The sequence below is a fragment of the Lepisosteus oculatus genome, chromosome 17 (assembly GCF_040954835.1).
Source record: "Lepisosteus oculatus isolate fLepOcu1 chromosome 17, fLepOcu1.hap2, whole genome shotgun sequence".
In the NCBI taxonomy this organism is placed as follows: domain Eukaryota; kingdom Metazoa; phylum Chordata; class Actinopteri; order Semionotiformes; family Lepisosteidae; genus Lepisosteus; species Lepisosteus oculatus.
In genome coordinates, this window is record NC_090712.1 from 3,762,439 (window position 1) to 3,781,204 (window position 18,766).

An 18,766-nucleotide genomic window follows, 5' to 3' on the forward strand; every position below is an offset into this window, starting at 1 on the left:
AAGGTAGACTTTGTGACTGACCCCCATAATGGTGTATACCTTAATTGCGTGCATTAATGCTTGTTTCCTGCATCTGAACCTATTTTTGTAAGTTAAAAAACTGCAAGCCTGCAAATACCAGTATGCAATTCTAAAACTCCAATCAAGAAGTGCATTTCAAACCTAGTCCGATTAACCTGTAAGGCTCAGAAACTAGAGTAAGCATGCCCAGAGACTGTATACTGCTCCTGCACTACATGTGGATTACAGTGCTGCAGTGCCTTATTCACTGAACTACTACAGGCTAGGTAGCCAAGATGAAAATGAAGGCCCGAACTGAGATCCGCTTTCATTCAGATTTGTTCACAGAAGCACACAAGAAGCTTAAGAAGAGGAGCTACCGCATTAATTTTATGGAGTCTGCTTTACTGCAAAGCTCTTGAGAGCGGAGGCCAGCGGAGTGTGTGGTACTGGGTGAAGACTGAGAATGGAGGCTTCTGAGGGTGAGGCAGGGCAACAAGGAGACTCGGGGGTGGAATGGGTAATGGGGGCTGTGGGCTGGGGAGCCAGTTTAATTGATTCACATGGAGCTCCCCCTTCCCTGTCTGTTTCCGTGTGATAAAATATTAAATCCATGCTTCTGTCATGAAGATACGACCGTGCCCAACAGGATTACATCTTCAGGCAGCGAAATGCTGCAGGGAGGCCTGGGGAGAGTGAGGAGCTGCACAGAACAAGCAGGGCAGAACAGCTTCTGTCGAGAGACACTGCTTACCCTATCACTGCACATCAGCGACACTTGTTGTTACACGGCTACCATTTGAAGCAGGAAGACAACATAGACTGTGAACACATCAAACCATGCACTGCATCTTTTACAATAATTTGACAAAAATAAGCAACATGTTCCCAGCCTGATTTAGAATGAAACATCTGTAATCTCAGGGCTGAAGTTTTTTTTTTAATAGGTTTAAGTATGAGTCCCTCATTTGTCTATTACCAGCCAAAAAAAAAAGAAGGAAATTACATTCAAGTATTTTGCTACCTCTCTGAAGTTGTGGGTTAGTAAAGCTAGAAAAAACATGAAAATGAGAGGAAACGGGAATAACCCCAGTCCCACTCAACTTTGTATCAAACATCCTCAATGTCGCACAGCAATGTCATTTGTAAGAGAAGCCTCTGAAAAGGCTAAAGATCCCCTAAAGCCCCTACTGTCACACATGGAAAAACAAAAGCTTGAATCAATTTGTATTTGACAGCACTGGTGGTGGAGGGTTCAGCTAATAGCCACTGGGCCCAGATGAAATTAAGACCTTTGTAAGAAATATGAAATTGTTGTAATGAGCCACATTTAAACAAAAATATTGACAATCCAGTTAGCCACCCCTTCATTGAACATCTACCAGATTAAACAAATTGAAAAGAGATTGGGATATCTACAGCACTTACACAATGTCTACATGTGTCACAAGACAGAGAAAAAGTCACAATATAATCCCTGAATCCTTCACTGCCTGAATCAGATACAATCCTGAGGTGCACTGATGAAAACAAGATCAAGACAGTTCAATTCCGATACCGAGATTCTTTTTGCCTTGGGGAAAGTACATTTACTGTAGGTGCTCTGCTCACCAGAAAGCAGTTACTTTGCTGATAACCTTTAGATTTGCCAATTGACTGATAACCAGCAACTGTACCTGCTTTCAAAAAGTCAGCTTTGGGAAAAAAGGAATGTTGTCCTTCAGCTTGAAAGGTCCCATTAAAAACAGATCAGTTGCAATTAGCTGACACAGTCGGAAGGTGAAAATGACTTTGTTTTTACCATCAGATTAACAATTACTACACGTTACCATATACACTCAAAGTTGTTGGTCAGTTTTGACCAACTTAAAACCAGACTGTGAGTGATTTAGGATTCTCTTCTTATCTTGGTACCTTTACAATTAGTTACAAAGTATGAACTCTAACATCTTTGCCAAAGTAGACACCGTGAAGTATGGCTTAGAGCTGCTTAAAGCAGATCAGTAATTGAGCACAGAAGCTTAACATGTTACAAAAAGAATTAAAAAAAATGTCAATTACAGTCATTTAGGAAAAGATTAAGGGTTATGCTGGTTTACTGTATTTTGGAGAAAGAAACAGATAAGATGAGGCAAGAGACAATCCTGTCAAGCACTTCTGCAAATTGGGAAATAAGAATGCCCCTGGAGCACAATCACTATAAATTATCAAAGATGAACTAATAAATTCACAATTGTGATTTAGGACACAGCAGTATATCATGAGTCCCCTGCTCCCGCCTCTCACTCCTCCTCCCTCCCAGCCTTTGTTCTCCCGCTACTTTACCTTTGCCTACTGCCCTGTCTCTCTCACACCTGAAGAAGGCTCCACGGCCGAAACGTTGTGTTCTCTTTCTTCTTTTTTTCAGCATGGAATAAACCTATTACTTGTTCCTTTGCAGCCTACGCATGCTGACGCAGCTACCCACCTGAACTACAGTATATCACTTAGCTGACTGGCTATCCATTGAATGTTTAAGAGCATATTAGTTTAACACAAGTAACAGGAATACCATCATTTGCAACAACTTCCAGTCTCATTATAGAGTACTGCATGTGTTTCAGTATCTCTCAGAGGACCCCACCTGTAACCGATAAAGCCACCTGTCTCATCTGACCTTCCTCAGGTGAGCTGGCTCAAAAGGCTGAAGCAACGGAGAGTTAAGCACTTTGTATCAGGAGCAAAAAAAAACAAGATGTCTGCTTGACAGCTTAAAAACCAAACACCATACCTTGGACAAAAATCCTGAGCCAGAGTATCTTCCCCACATGACTTCCTCCAAGGAAAACGAGGTTGGACAGTATGAGCATGGCTGTGCAGAAAGCTGACAGGAACGCTTGACCTCTTCGCATCATCGCTGCCGACAAGCACTGCTCCTAGCGAGGGGAAATGAGAACGGGCTGTGATCTTTGTCACAATGGGTTTCATGGCTGAGGCTGCAGGCTTTTCACGCTGGGCGCCGGCATAAAAATGGATGTGAGAAATCCAATCTTGGATCACGCACTCGGTTTTTGACTAACAATTCCTGTTAACTCAGGAAAGGTATTGATACATGAAAAAATTGATCTCTTTTTTTTCCTGGAGCAAAGATAACGAGACTAACCATTTCCTCATAGGAACAAAATCAGAAAACTCGAGTTGTTGAATTCTTATGTACGGAGAATGCTGCCATTAAAATACACACTTTTATTGATCCCAACTCTCATTAAATGTGGGATTGGCTTCTTTAAATTGGATTAAAAAGTCTAATCTTCACAGCATCAAGCTTTTCAGCATACTGTAATGAGCCTTCTGCATTGAACAAGTTTGCTGTGCCATAGAGAGATTTCCTTTGTGGTTTTGTAGAAATACTGTACATTTGAACTTAATTTCAAATCTCGAGCTTGTGGATCTAGAGTCTTTTAGGCGCTCCATCACAAGTCTTAATAGGCAACCAGCAATGAAAACTGGTGTAGACGTGTAAAAGCATATGGAATATAAAATGAATCACCCAGGCTGTGACAGGTATAGGCTTGCTATTCCAACTGCAACTGGTTCTCAGCCAAAAGTGGATAAATTATTCATTAAAACCAAATGGTCACTCCAAAAGGATCGGTTTCTAGTGAATCTCCACACAATTATTAATTTCCCTGTACTGTATCTCTTTTGACCAACTCCTTGAGTGAAGTATTTTTAATCTTCCATGAAAACCAAAGTTGCTGTAACCATGGTTACATGGTTCTTCTGTCAGGTTGACAAAGCTTTAAAAAGTGAAATAACATATAGGAAACTCAAAGGTAAAGACAGAAAATAAGGGTATTAATATAACAAACAAAACGAGTATGGCATGACATGGCAGTACAATAATTTTACAGTGGTGTTTACTTCAGAGATATTATAGTATCCAAATGTTTGAAATACCATCTTTGTGTACTGTAGGTAATGTATGTCTATGTGTTTAAATGTTTGAGATTTTTTAAAATTAAAAACGCTTAACAACTTTAGTTTTGCTTACATGCAGCCATCAATAATGATAATATACTGTTCAGAGTAAAAATGTGATGATTGCATCAATATAGTCAGTGTATCTGATAAGCTATTTCAAAAACAAGGTACAAAAAAGCAGAAATATGTCCTCAAACTTACAAAAAATGTATAAACAGGGGGCAAGGACAGGAATGCCTTCACTCCGTTTTCCGTTATGACTCCCATCCAGTTTAAGAGGGCCCAGATCACCAGGTAGTCATGGCCACCATGCCAGTAGCAAACAAACCCGAAGACCAGGGCGGTGGACACTGTCTTCTGCACAACACCGTGGTGTGACCCTCCTAGGGGGACATAGATGTACCTGGAAAACGAGGAAAGAACAGGAGGACATCCTCTGGGTGAGCCAGTGAGAGCAGCTCCCTGCTGGAGTGGCTTAATCAGCTGTTTCCGAGGGATCGGAAAGGATATCTTCTGGGTGTGGACCAGAAGTGTGGCCACCGGGCGTGGATCAAAATCCCACTTCCCAGAGAGCAACAGGCTTTACTTAAGCTGTAAACATATAACTGTTTTCATTGGCCTAATGGGATGTGCATGGTGTATTTTTCTAGATACAGTAGAGTCGCGATTATCCGACCTTCCCTAATCCGACATTCCAGTTTATCCTTCATAGCCAATCACCGGTGTTCAGTATTGACTGTACACTGTGTGCGCGCCCCTGCATATTTTGCCCAATCCGATGCTGCTCTGCCTCTCCGTGCGTCATGTGCTTCGGTTGCTGACTTCGCGCGTGCGATGATTATTTTTCCTCCTGTATTTTCGAAGCGGCACTAGCTCATGTTGAACAAGAAGAGGAGGCAGCTGCTACTGATGGCATGTTACCGGGACGCTGGCGAGACCTCACCGCAAGGAAGAGAAGGACATCTGGGGAATTAAATAATAATAATAATAATAATAATAATTAATAAACCAGGTTTCATACTTATACTGTGCTTCCATTAATCTATGATTTGTCTACTTAGTTTCTGCATTATCCGTCATTTTCAATTATCCGACACTATCAGCCCCGTTAAGGCCGGATAATCGCGACTCTACTGGACTTTAAAATGTAGAGTTGATTTCAAGCTTTTAGAGGCCCTTTACGGTGGGAAATCTGACCCAGAGGCATTCCGTCATTATTCCACAGATGGCAGCTTTGCACCATGGGCTCCTCAGCCAATAACCACAGAAGTGGCTGTTTTTTCCAGTTGATTAAACAATTCGACTAAACCAAATGTAATCAATCACGTGAAGTCAATGCAGAAACCGTGTGTGGAAGAGAGCTAGTGCAATTGACTGATCTGAGCTTGATCATGCCCCCTAACACAATGTATTTTTTAAATGAAGCTGAACAAGTTGTGAACTATACCAAACCACATGTTGTAGGGTGCAATATTCCCCTGGGGAGTGTCAAAATCATGATACATTATAATACATACAGGTAATACATATTTTATGATACATTGGAATATCATAAAAAGTGTAGAGTTTCAGATTTTACAAAACAATTCCACGGATAACAACTTAACAACCCAGTTAGTCTGGAGTTAGTTTCAAAACTAGAAACGTTTACATTTTATTTTAGCTAAAAGCTGTTTTTAGTCATCGCTATTTCTTTAACTGCAAAACGAAAGGAACCACAAGTGTTTGTTGTGAAAAACAATTTTTAGAGCTGCAGTTATCTTTAGCATCCATAACATTGACAGCCTTTTACTGCCTGTGCAGCCCAAGTTTGAGGATTGCAAAATGACTTGGGGAACATGAGAATGAGGACTTTGCCAATATCCCTATCTAAAGCAAACTCAAGAGTTGGGTACTTAAGACTTCTTTCAAAATCAAAGTTCTGGAGTTTTGTAAATGCATTTGCACAGTGGTGTATCTTAGTTAAATAGTGCTTCTACTGTATATGTTTTATAAATGAGGGAACTTACAGAACAGTTTTGAGTATGTACTATAACAGTATGTACAGTATGTCATTAAATATACCATTGTCAATAAAGTCTGTCACCTCAGTGAAGGATCACTTGACCCTTTGAAAAATCGACTTGTTCCTTATGCATTTATCAGCTTGATTTTCTTTACTGTGGATTTACAGTATAACTTGATTTATAATGATATTGTACCACTCTGTGACTGCTGCCTTTGGTTTAAATTTACATATTTTCACAGTCTTACCACAAGTGTACTCATTTATTGTTTACAAGCTCTTAAAATCCTGCAGTTCAAGTGCTTCTCTTGGCTCCACTAATTCAACATATTTAACAATGAACCACATTGCCTTTCATCTTCGCAGGCCCACATTTCTCCACAGATCAAACCTGTAGTAATAGCCGTGTCCTTTTGAAATCTGGTTTTAAGAACTGATCATGAATGGAACAAAAGGATTTTCCAGTTGTATTCCGCAGAAAACAAAGTTGCTGAACACCATGTGTTTTGCATACCAAAATGGGCAAAGACCACTGTGCACAGTGTTCAGATACAGCTGTTTCAGGTAAAGTTATATAACATGCAAATGTTACAAATGAAAGGATGTCATTTAGCCCATTGAGTTTGGTTTCTCAGTAGCTAGTTGATATTGATTCAACAATGTCCTCCATGCATATTTCAAAACACATTAAGGCAGGTATCAGCTTTGACAACATGGCCAGCTAGTTTCAGAACTCCCCCCCTCCCCCAACCTTTGCATAAGGAAGTGTTAATTGCACATCCACACAATGTCTGGTTTGTTACAGCATTCATTCTGAAGAAGTCCAACGGGTTGACTATCAGAGCCTTTGAGGATTTTGAAAACTTAAATCATGTTCCCCTTAATATATTGTACTACAAAACGTAGTACCCTTTCAATATAGAACATTAACCTGAACCCCAGGAATGCAAATGCAAATTGTATATACTATTCTGAATGAGGATATATATGCAAAATAACTATATCTATACATTATGTATTTTTTGCTGAAAACGCTCTACATACAGGCAAAAACTGCCTAGTGCACAGTGATCAACCTGCCTTTCGCATTGCATTTAGCCAGTGTGCAAGACAAGATCAAAACATGCATTAATAAAGGCACATGCTCAGAGAGCAGACTGAGGCTTATGGTCCAGACATCACCGTTAATCTTGGGTCATGTCATTAGTACAAACAGTAGGAGAGAAGTGTTCCAAGTGGAAGTGCACTAACTGCTCAAGAGAGTCTGGGATCGTTTTTAATCAGCCACTGTTGGGGAAAAAGAAAGCCTCTGGTGTTTCCCCAGGGCTGAAGGTTATCCCAATCCTGCCTTCTCTGGTCTGGCATCAGGGTTATCCAAGCGAGCTGAGGCTTCCTGGTTCTGCCAGCTTGGCTCTAGTGGCCTGGATCCTGATATCACACACCGGATCCGCTTGGTGTCGGATCCCAGTGTCGGGATCCAAGCAGTGAGAAAATAGTAAGATGGGAAAGTGTGTTGCAGTAACTGGATGGAAGATCACACATTTTAGCTGAATCAAATTATATAACACCCGCCAATTATCAGCAGCTTTATTCGTTTGTAGGCGAAGGAAAATGAAACCTGCAGCCAGTGCTAACTCTCCAGTCAGGCTCTGTTGTGGCCATAGCATGTCAAGTGACGAGAGGCTCTAACCCCGGGGCATGCTGGGGAAGAGCAGGGGACAGGCACTCACTCCCCTCACAGGGTACAGAGACTGTAGCCATTAAAGATGAGATGACAATCAACTGGCGCAATTAAAAGAAAATTCAAAACCCGGAGAATGAAAAATCAGCAATTTGAGCTTCTAAAAAAGCCAATTGAATTAGATGGCAAAGAAACCAGTTACAGAAAGAGAAAAGAGAAAAAATAACCTTAAAATATGTACAAAGAATGAACCTGCCTAAGTAATTTTCTCAGTGTCAGCAAAGGATTGTCATTTCCTTTCATACCAGCCTCCCCTATGATATCGCTATGGACTCACTTTCTACAATGATTGACTCAAAATACTAAAGCAAGGAAAGAAATCCCTCTGGCATTCCTCTAAATCATATGCTTGGGGATGTAAGTTAATTCAGGCACAGCTGACTTGTTCTGGTTTGCTTGCTTTTTCTTAAATGCGATTTGATTCTGTCATTCAGTTTTCTTCTCCTTTTTCTATCACAAATCTAGCGCCTTCCTCTGACAGAAATCTCCCATGCTTGAGGCTTGCCATTTCAGGGCTGATGGAGCACAAATCATTTTTTAACGAAGGCAGTCATTTCTGAAGGCTTCCCCCCCGCCCATTTCGTCTATTGAAGAACAAAGAGCAGATCTGTGTCAGTGAAGTCATGCCCTGCCCTTTAGGGTATAAGGGTGCACAAACCTGTTAGTCGTTTATCTCCCACAGTTTAAAAATCCTGGACATAACAGTGTTATGGACAGTAATTTACACCAATTTTGATACCAACGCTGGCTTTATTGGTATTTTTTTTAAAACTTTTGTGCAGTGTCTTGAAAAATCTGTTATACCCCGTGCCAAGAGGGTTTACATTAAGATCTTCATACAGAAAACAAGAAAAAGCATTTTTATTTCTTTGCCTTTAATTCACAAAGTTTTCAGAGAGCTAGTTGATGTCTGGGCACATGTCCTGCTTTATTATTCATAATCGCGAGGACACTCAATAATGCGTGTACTAAGGCTTCTATTCTGTCGTCCTCAATACAGGATACAGGCGTGCAGTACATGAGGACGTAGTCACTTGGGGGTTTTTCCACTCGGGTACTTGCTTAAGCCTGTGAGCCCAGAAAGTTCACCTATCAAGTATTTTCAAGTCTTGCATATATTTTAGTGTATTTATTGCCGTCTAATCTATAACACACATATTAGAAAATAAAAACCTTCCCAGCCTAACCTGTGGCCTTGCACACTGAAACAGCTCATAACGACTGCAACTGAGCTGTTGCCTCTGCTTAGAATCTTGTCTTCTCATGCTCACCAGCCATTCCAGCAAATCATTCTTGAAGCTACTTATTTTACAGATCCTAAAATGACCCAAACATCCGAGTCTAATACAGAACAAAACACAACCTCAAGATACAGACAAGCAGAGATCCTCATCCATTGCAGCTTCACCATACAGGATGCTTTTAAATGCATATTTCAAGAATCAGGTAGTCATAACACATCTAGCAATTGAAACTCACAAAAACAAAGCCATAAAATCTGGGACTGGTTTCCTGGTCAAACAGTTTTCAGAATCGTTTGGATATCATCTCCACAAAAGGCAAACCTTAAATTATGTACAGTACAACCCGAAACACTGCATTCTCACCTTTGCCCAGCCTGTATACGAACTCACACATGGCGTTTGAAATTTCCAGTACGTAGCTGTAAGAAACTGTGAGCGAAGCACCATGGTACTTCTGTTTTTAAACGGTTCTCAGAACTTTTCCATCTACCTTCCAAGCCTCACTTCCCCACAGCCCATCTTAACAACATTTGGGAATGGAAATGAAAAGAAAATTTAAACACAGTACATCTCTATGAAAGGACTTTGTTAGATCGAAATGTGTCAGGGAAAAAAAAACAAGAGGAAAAAAAAAAGATAAAGGTTAATACCCACTATCCCTTTACGTTTAAGCATCTAAAACACTTCTGGTGTGACCCAAGGCTATACAAAGAACATAAACTATATTTGTGAAAGGCTGACTATCTCTGACAAGCAGAGAAAGAATCTGCCATTCTTGGCAGATACTGAACTCTTAGGGAAGCTGTTTCTTCTACAGGGATTACTCACTCTGGAATGAATTATTGACACTGAATTTGAGCTGAACCTTCCACTAAGAAACCGGTTTTAAAGAAAAGCATTATTAATTGTTTAATAAAGTAAGAACAGCAAAAGCAGTTACATTTCACCGACACAGACATACAGTACAAGGGAATTCGTTCACAGTTCTGCCACATTAAAATGAGCAGTCTGGACACAGTCTATGTGACACAACTCCAAAAAATAAACGAGTACAGGACTGTGTAGCAGCTTCAATTTAATCATCCCACATAGCCTTATGCAGATACTCATGCATCAGAGATCACACGCTCGCTGTGGGCTCTGAAGGAGGGAGATCCTACTAATTCCACTGTTATTTCGTTATTTTGGAGAAGAATGGGACTGGCAGAGAGCTATTTGTATGTAAAGGAAATGTATTTTTAATAGCATGAAGTTGTTTTCGGTACATTAACACCCAACACTAGAAATGATACAAGTGTTGGCAGATTTGACATTTTCAGCTATTGGAGTCGTCTATGTGCAGAAAAAAGCAAACACATTGTGTACTGCAAGGATTTTTCCCTATTTATAGGTGAGTTTGCTTGACATATTTCTGTTTTTAGCTATAAAGAGGTCTGGTCGATCATTACCATACAGGGACAACTGCTAACAGAAGAACAGTGCCAATGCTTACGGACCAAATTCATAACCTCTGCAGTGATATTGAGGAATATGACTAAAGCAGAATGATTAAGCTACACTAAGCGATCAGTCCTTGTTAGAGTTGGGTTGTGGCTGCTGAGAATCCATCTGAATTTTAAATTGGTAATTTGCCTCCTGGTAAGTGCAGTTTAAATGATTGATGTATATCAATTAAACCCACATTCACCCTCAAAAGATGATACACAATTTCTGACAGCAGTAAAACCCCTAACAGCAAAAACAGGGAACGTTTTAATCCCACATTCATCACAATAATAATGAGAAGACATCTTTACTTTAGTTATATACTCACAGCCATTTTTAAAGTGCAGGATGTGAATGCTGTGTTTCTTTGTAACCTGGGAGCTTTTGAATCTACTAAAATTAAAAAGTAATGGTATGTTTAATCCTACCAACCACATGACAGCATGTAAGGCAATTAAAAACAAACCTGGATTGAAACTAGAGACTTGAGATTAAAACCAGAGAGAAGGATTTAGCCCTATAATACCACTGCACAGCCTGAATACTTTCTCATAAGAGCATAAGATGCTCAGAGCATCATTAGTAGCCAAGGCTGCAATAAAATGCATGCTGATTAACCTTTCACTTGCAAGCAGAGTCGCCTTATTGTGAAAATCTGCACACCTGAGGACACTTCATACTGCAAGCCATGAGTAAGAGGGCTGGGGGCCAGCTTTAATGAGCCTGCTCAACACACATTACCTTCTGAAGCGGCTCAAGGTCTGCGATATGTTAAATAACTCAAACAAATAAACTAGAGTGGAGGATAATATTGTTATACCTACAGAAACACATTTTAAAACATTCTACATTTTAAAAAGCATCATTGCAGGGCAATCTGATCTCTCCATTGTTGCTGCCCTCCTCTTTAAAGGCCACTGCCAGCTGATACACACACAGCATCATTTTCAAGCATCCTGCAAATCGCAGGGATATGTAAGCACCTGCCATCACACATTACCACACTACTACAAGTTTTATATATTACAGTACATTTCATTTCACCAGTAGTGTTGAGCAACTTAATCAGACTTAAGAAAAAACAAAAACAAAGCTGATATTGTGAAAATTAACAGACCAGATAGCTTATAAACTAAGAGACATTTACAAAGAAATAACTCAATAAACAATTAAAATGACTTCATGAAATTAGAGTTTTTAGAGTTTCCCCCAACCATCTAAATATAAAGTTCTTTCTTCACCTAGCAAGACAAAATATTTTCTATCAGATCTACCCCGTAGAGAAGCCTCCCAAAAAGAGAAAGAAGTCTTAAAACCCGGAGTAGCTTAGAACATGTCAAGCAAGTCTTCCTGCTGAGTGTGTTAAGAAAGTGGATAAGTTTGATTGAGTCCAGTACTACTGTTCTACTACTAACACTGTGTCCTTATAGCTGTAATGGACTATGCTCTTGATAGTGCTCAAGAATAAGGGATGTAGCACCAAGTATTGCTGTCTTACCTAGGGGCTTCTGGACAATTGGAAAAACAAAAGCACAAGTTAATTATTACTTAACAATTTTTTCCTCTCCTTGGAACAACATCCTTCTAATAATGACGCATTATAGCATATCCAAATTTTAGCACTACACGATACTTAGTGATATCACAATTATGCAAAATCTAACATGTAGAGGGCCATGTGAAATCTTACAGAATTATTCCCTTTTAAAAAGGACCTAACTGTGTCAACAGAGAGTTTGTTCACTCCACAGCCAGGAAATGCAACAGTTCAAGCACCGGTTTTCCCAGCTGCTCGTTCAGGGAACACATACAGGTTACAGGCTATGTATTTTTCATTTAAACACAGTCTTTACACTGTGCCCACCAGCACAGATTAAAATAAGCATTTCACTAAATATGAATACTTAAATCCCAAGACTTTGGAGGAGGTCTACTGCCAAGTGATGAACAGCTACAACTAAAAATTCTCTCTCTTACGTTATGTATTAATTACAGCGTCATTTGCCAGAATGACACTCCCTGATGCATGGATTAGGTTGCATTTAATATAGTAAGTGTTAATTTGTGCTTCAAAAAAACAGCTACATTTTATACTATGTATTTATCCAGCTATACAAAGAAAAATCCCAGGGCTGATCATTGCTGTTATTACATGTGTACATTTATAAACCCCAACTGCTGTATTCCTACAATTCATACAGTTATCTGCAGGGTAAATATGCACATCAAAGAAAGCTGCTATACATGTGTTAATAATGACTGTTGTTTCAATGGGGAAAAACCGTCCCATCAGTATTAATCAGGCCTCCACAGCTCTCGTCTCCCTCTGTTCTCCTCAGCTCACCAAAGCTCCTCTTTTGTTTAAGAGCATCATGAATAAACAGTCGCATACTAACAAGGCACTAATGAGATAAACAAAAGAACTAATTAGCTGTGTCAGGGCCACGGATCAATACATTCAGATTTCCCAGGTTTCGACAGCCCCCTCCCATGCTGAAATGAGCAAACATGTGCCCACACGAGTGTCAGGAATGCGACACAGCACCCACAGCAAAATGGAAGCAGCCCAATCCCATGTTGGCCTACAGGGCCTGATGCAGACTGTGACTGTGACCTCTGTGGATGAGGCGGTCTTGGATTTTTAAACCTGCAGATGACGTGATCCCCCATTTCACCAAAGCACAAGGGGGTTATGACTCATTTAACCTAATAACGTACACAGTACGTGAAGGCAGTCCATAATAAGAAATTGAACCAGTACCATGAACCCACATTATATTAGCAGCTGAGAGCAGTTACCACGTTCTAGTCTAATCTGGTCAGAAGCAAGGGATGGGAAACCTGTAAAGGAAACCCAAAGCCAATATCGTGAAGATCAACAAAAAAGATCACTTGTAAATTCAGAGACCTTACAGAGCATGAGCCAGCTCTTTCAAGCTCTTTGTGGTGGTTGATGTATGTTGTGCTAGTGGACGAGTTGCTAGTGTGCTTCTCTCTGGACAAAAATGTCCAAAAACGAATGCCCCAGTATGGCAACTGCGGTCACTGCTGCTGAAGGTGCCATCCTTCAGATGAGTTGTTAAACTGAGGTCATGACTGCTTCATTATCCCATGGCACTGGCAGTAGGAGTAGTAAACCCAGCCAACCTGACCTTGACTCCTTAATTTAACTGGTGTGGCAATTTTTTTATTTCTCCATCTGTCAGTCTAATTGGGGGTGCGTAATAGCTGTAGCACATCACCTAGCTATACAAGGGCACGATTTACTATGAAAAACATGATATACAATACAACAAAGGGACTATTACCAGCAGGATCTCCTAATATCACTTCCACCTCAGCTCTCTCCAGGCGTGAGGTGCTGAACTGGCCGATAAGTATTACTTGTTAGGCCAGGCCAAAGACAGAAAGAAATAAGGTTTAGGAATGACATCAGTTATTCTTGCTGTGCAACCTTATAAAGTATATGAGCTAAAGCACAGATTTCAATAATATAGAAGTATTTCAAGAACATGTGCAGAATACCTCTGAAAAGCAAAATAAAAAGACTTCAACCACTTCAGCTACATCAGGAAAGAGAAGAGCCCTTTTTCTATGTAGCAGAGGAAAAGGACAGCTAAACTAGCTGAGGGGAAAATATTGCTGATAGCAAATGAAGATTACACTTAATACCATACAGTACACATGATAAGAAAAGAGGAAAATCATAACAAAAGATGACTGTTTGAAGACTCATGCACACAGCAGATTGGGAACACACAAGATAAACCATTTTAAAACCTTATCGGAATGTGCTAACTGGTTGGCTTAATGTGCTTAATATAAATATAATAAATTCACAACCTGCTTAAAATCCTGTTTTTTCCATTGCAGTGTTTACTGCAGATGGTCCATATTGTAACTTCCCCTTTTCTGCATTTTTAGGATGATCTACATCATAATGCCTAAAGTTCTCAAGAAACCACTTTATAAAATTGTATATGTGTGGGTTTACTTGTTCAAGATAACATCGTTTTGGGCAACGAAAGCTTGTGAAGCCAGGAGAGGGCGGAAGGAAAGAAGAAGAAAAGTTTGCAAGTTTGTAGCTTTTACATTTCTCTGCATTTATTCTTCTATTCGACCAAGGGGAACCAACAACAGGTGTCTTTTCAAGGCATTTGCATTCACCATGTCTTTGGTTTCCATGGGAACTAAGAACAAGTAAGCAAACGCACAGACAGTAGCCAGTAGCCCACAGCCTGTGGTCCTGACCTACAGAGCTTCTCTGCAGAAAGAGTTGGGCCCGGGTCCTACATCTCACTGAGAAGGCCAGCCTGGACGAGCATCTTACATCCTGGCCTAACCAGTTTCTGCATGACCCACCTCAGGGACCCCGTACCCACATCTGGAGCAGTAAAAGCAAAGAGAAAGACTGACTTAAATTATCCTATTCCCTCTAGCTCTGGTCAGCAGTGAAATAAAACGTGCTCAAGTCCCCATTGTAAGCCAGTCCATACCCTGGCTTCTTTCAAGACAGGGCTAGATGAACTCCTTGGATCAATTAGCTACTAGAACGCAAGTGAGCTGCATGAATAGTCCCCCTCTTTTTTGTACATGTTCTTATGAAATGCTGGAGATGAATCAAAAAGATATGGTAGTTTGGAGCTGACGCATAACAGCAGATCAAATTCTATACAAACATTTTTTACTCACAGCTTTTATCACAGTGATTTCACCAAAGAAGAGATATTGCAGGCATAATTCAGGTGCCCAAGCACAGACTCGCACTTCACAAAACATAAGCTCGACGTACGGTGAATTGTAAATTACTCTTTAAAATGTCTTACACCACACACAAGCCCACTCTGAAGCTGGATTTTTATGTGTGTTTAGGAAGCATTCTTGGCGAAATTTGCTTTCCCCCCCCCCACTTGCATTCATTTTTACAGTACAGTATACAGCATATACAGTATGCCCACACACATGTCCAGGAATAAAGAAAATAAAAACAGAAATAAGACACTTAGGATTAACTCAAAATATCATCAAAAATATTTTGTATGAGGCGGCTCAACCAAGAATCAAATCCAGGATCCGAGAGCTATGGAGCAGCATCGTTAACGGTGCCACTTATGATTTAACACATATTGTTCAAAAGTGAAAATATTACAAAACACCAACAAGCAGAAGATTTGTTGTATGGACCAAGAGATAAAGGGGTGGTTATTCACTAAGAGTGATGAAGCCTTTCTTCATGATGATATTAAATTCAATTTCTGAATACTTTTCTTTAACGGAACATGAATTGATGAAAGGTGAAACATAAACAATGTCACAGATGTAAATCTATTAAACATGAAGAGGAAATACACATTTTGTTTCTCCAGAATTCACTTAACCTAGATTTCGGTCACCTGTCTTTCACTATACAGCTCCTTGCTGTTATGTAAGCCAACATGATGGAAGACAAACTCTTAAACTAATTGGAAATGCTTCATGCAATTACCCACGAAACGGAAGGAGGCACAGGGATAAATATAGATGTTGTTCAAGTTCTAGGAACACTTTAAAAACAAACAAGAAATGTACACCTATGTTTCTGATATGAAATGCACTGAACGGCAGCTAAAAATACAGTCACTGCATTTCAGAACAGAAGAGTAGTCTAAAACAATCCTCATTTACATCACAAACAAGCACTATCATTTATTAATGCCATTACCAGGACGATGCTGAAATGTAGTACGTATTGTTGAATTTATATGGCTGAACATACAGTATAGTTCATTTACACTTCAAACAAATTGTGATGCTCAGCTCCGTTAGTACTGCAGAAATAAAAGTCCTGAGTTCCAATGGCCCTCCTTTTTTCTGAATTCAGCGATGTGCAGAAACAATTACTGAATACAAAAGGGATGAAAATCAGAACAGAGCCAGCAAAAAAAAAAACAAAAAGAGCATTACACAGGGTTACATGCGTTTAGCCTGCTAAATTGCATAAAGTGCAACAAATAAATCTTGTTTGAAAGAGCTGACATCACACTAAGTCAAAGGCAGAAGGAATGGACGTCTTTTACAGCAGCACTATCAGGTGACCGAGTGTAATTAAAGATTTCTGCCAATATCATCAGAAGCAGCTTCAGAGCTCTACACTAAACTATGCTCTGCAAGAACCAACTCTCATAAATCCGACAATACCTTTCTGGATATCACTTGCTGCCTCTGTAAATAGAACGAGCTATCAATCTGCACAAACCCTGGTTACATACAACTGAAATTGCGCACCAGCAAAGCACAATAAGCTCCAATGACTTACAATCGTTTCCTGACATGATTTATACACCAGGCAAATTCAGGCTACCAGCCAAAACGGAGGAGCTTGCTAATGTCTGTGAAAGGCTTTAAGCTTGTGTTTTTGATAGTGAAGTTTTATGATCTCCCTTTTAAAATAAACATTATCATAATTACTGGCAGTGGATACTTTGGTGAAGAGAGAAGCACTTTCATATTCAAAGTTATAGTGAATGAATGCATAATCCCTGCTGTTTCTGGATGTTGTTAGTTAAAGGAGGCTATAAATAAAGAACACCTTCAGGGCAACTCTATTGTTTATCTTGCACTGATAAGGCAGATTGACAGTGCTCTAGGTCAACAAGGAAAACAATGCAGAGCATAATACCATATCACTTCTATACTAGCAAAAACAAATACAAAAATTGAATGCCTAAGGACTAGGGAGTATGAGCCAAGGAAGTGAACCAGTTGCAAGCTCTAGAATGGCAGGATTGTTTGGCAAGGCTGCAACGAGCTGTCTTGTATGAACCATGGAGCACACAGGTTTCCAGTAGGTAGCGATCTCCTCCTAGTACTCAGCACAACATTTTTACAATGTGAACTCAAGTAGGCATGCACATCATAAAGAAGACACAAATTCCTTCTTTATGATCACGTCCGTTCCTAATAAACTGATTAACATACTGGTTTAAAAATTATTTTCATCTTTTTCATTTACAGGACTGTCCTGCAGGTTGCAATCTATGTACAGAAACCTTTAAATCTGACACACTCTGGTAAGAGAAGCCATAATGAATGTATTTTAAGTCACAATTTATGTCTTGAAGATTTCGGGCTACAGTATATAGGACACACCTGAATCACACCTTCTGTCACCATATGGTGACATGGCCCTTTACTGGACCATCAGAGGTGCTCTGTGCTTCTCAAGTCAGTTGTTTTAGCAGAGTATTTCTAGGCAGGGCAGCCATTAGACCAAAAGTGTTTTGTGGTTTCTTTGTTTTTTGTTGGATTAACTGAATAGGTAGCTGGTTACATTACATTTACACATTGCGACGCTTTGTACTCTGGAGAAAATAATAAACTTTGCATTTTTTGAACACTATTGTAAAGATCTGAAGGTAGAAATCTAGGAAAGTGATGAGAGAGGCATGAACGAAGAGAAAGGATTGTTTCTTAAGGAAATAAACATGAGAGAATGTTTTTGTAGAGGAAAAAATTAGGCAGCGTTTTTTCTGATACGTTTGTCTGAAAAATCTTCTTCCACATTTCTGCTCACACTCCCCAATATTAACAATTGCAAACACATCTTCAATGCACCGAAACCCCTGTCCCCCAAGGTGTTGCAGTTTGAAGTGAAGTAAGAGAAATGTGAAATGGCACATTGATGGAACAGTACTTTTTAAAGTGTGATTTTGGATGTTTAAACAAGATGCAGCAGTTGTGTGCAAGCAGACCATCAGCGTGGTGTTTTTTTCCTGATCGATGTCATATTGAAGCAAAGGCCATATATTCTTTGACCTTCACAAGGTGCCATAAAATACTACCACTTCTGCTCTGCAGGAGAGCTGGAAAACAGCTCTGAGAGCAACACATGACTAGTCTTTCTAGATTTCTCATTTCTGACAATTATTTTGTTTTGGATAAAAGCATCTGCCAAATCACTTATATCCATTTAGACAGATGACTATTTTACTGGAACAATTCAGGTGAAATTTAAGCCCCACAGCCCTTATTTGGCTCCAGAATAAAACAACATCAGTGTCCCACTTGGGATTTAAACTTTAACCCCTCAAGTTACGAGTCCAGAACCCTGACCACTGCTTACGAAAAAGGAATAATATTGGACTGACGTCCACACATTTTGAGTAAATGCTTTATCTTTAGAGGGTCACAGTGAGCAAGAGCCTATCCCAGCAGGCCTTGAGTGAAGGTGGTACAACACTCTGGACAGGACATACAGGAACATCACAGGTAAAACACACACGTGAATGGTGTGGGAGGGGGATTTAGAGATGAAAATGAAACTGGACAGCTCCAGATCTTGGGGAAAAA

At 39.9% G+C, this 18,766-nt stretch overlaps 1 protein-coding gene across 4 annotated transcripts in view; it reads right to left on the reverse strand.

Moving 5' to 3' along the window:
• hhat (hedgehog acyltransferase) overlaps positions 1–18,766 on the reverse strand; it is a 97,309-nt gene that overhangs the window by 38,627 nt on the left and 39,916 nt on the right. For all 4 annotated transcript variants that reach the window (XM_069179822.1, XM_069179821.1, XM_069179820.1 and 1 more), the window contains 2 exons: positions 4,165–4,366; positions 2,771–2,915 (listed from right to left, as the gene is read on the reverse strand). In XM_069179822.1, coding sequence (XP_069035923.1) covers positions 2,771–2,915; positions 4,165–4,366 — 347 coding nt within the window. The remainder of the gene's footprint in view (positions 1–2,770; positions 2,916–4,164; positions 4,367–18,766) is intronic.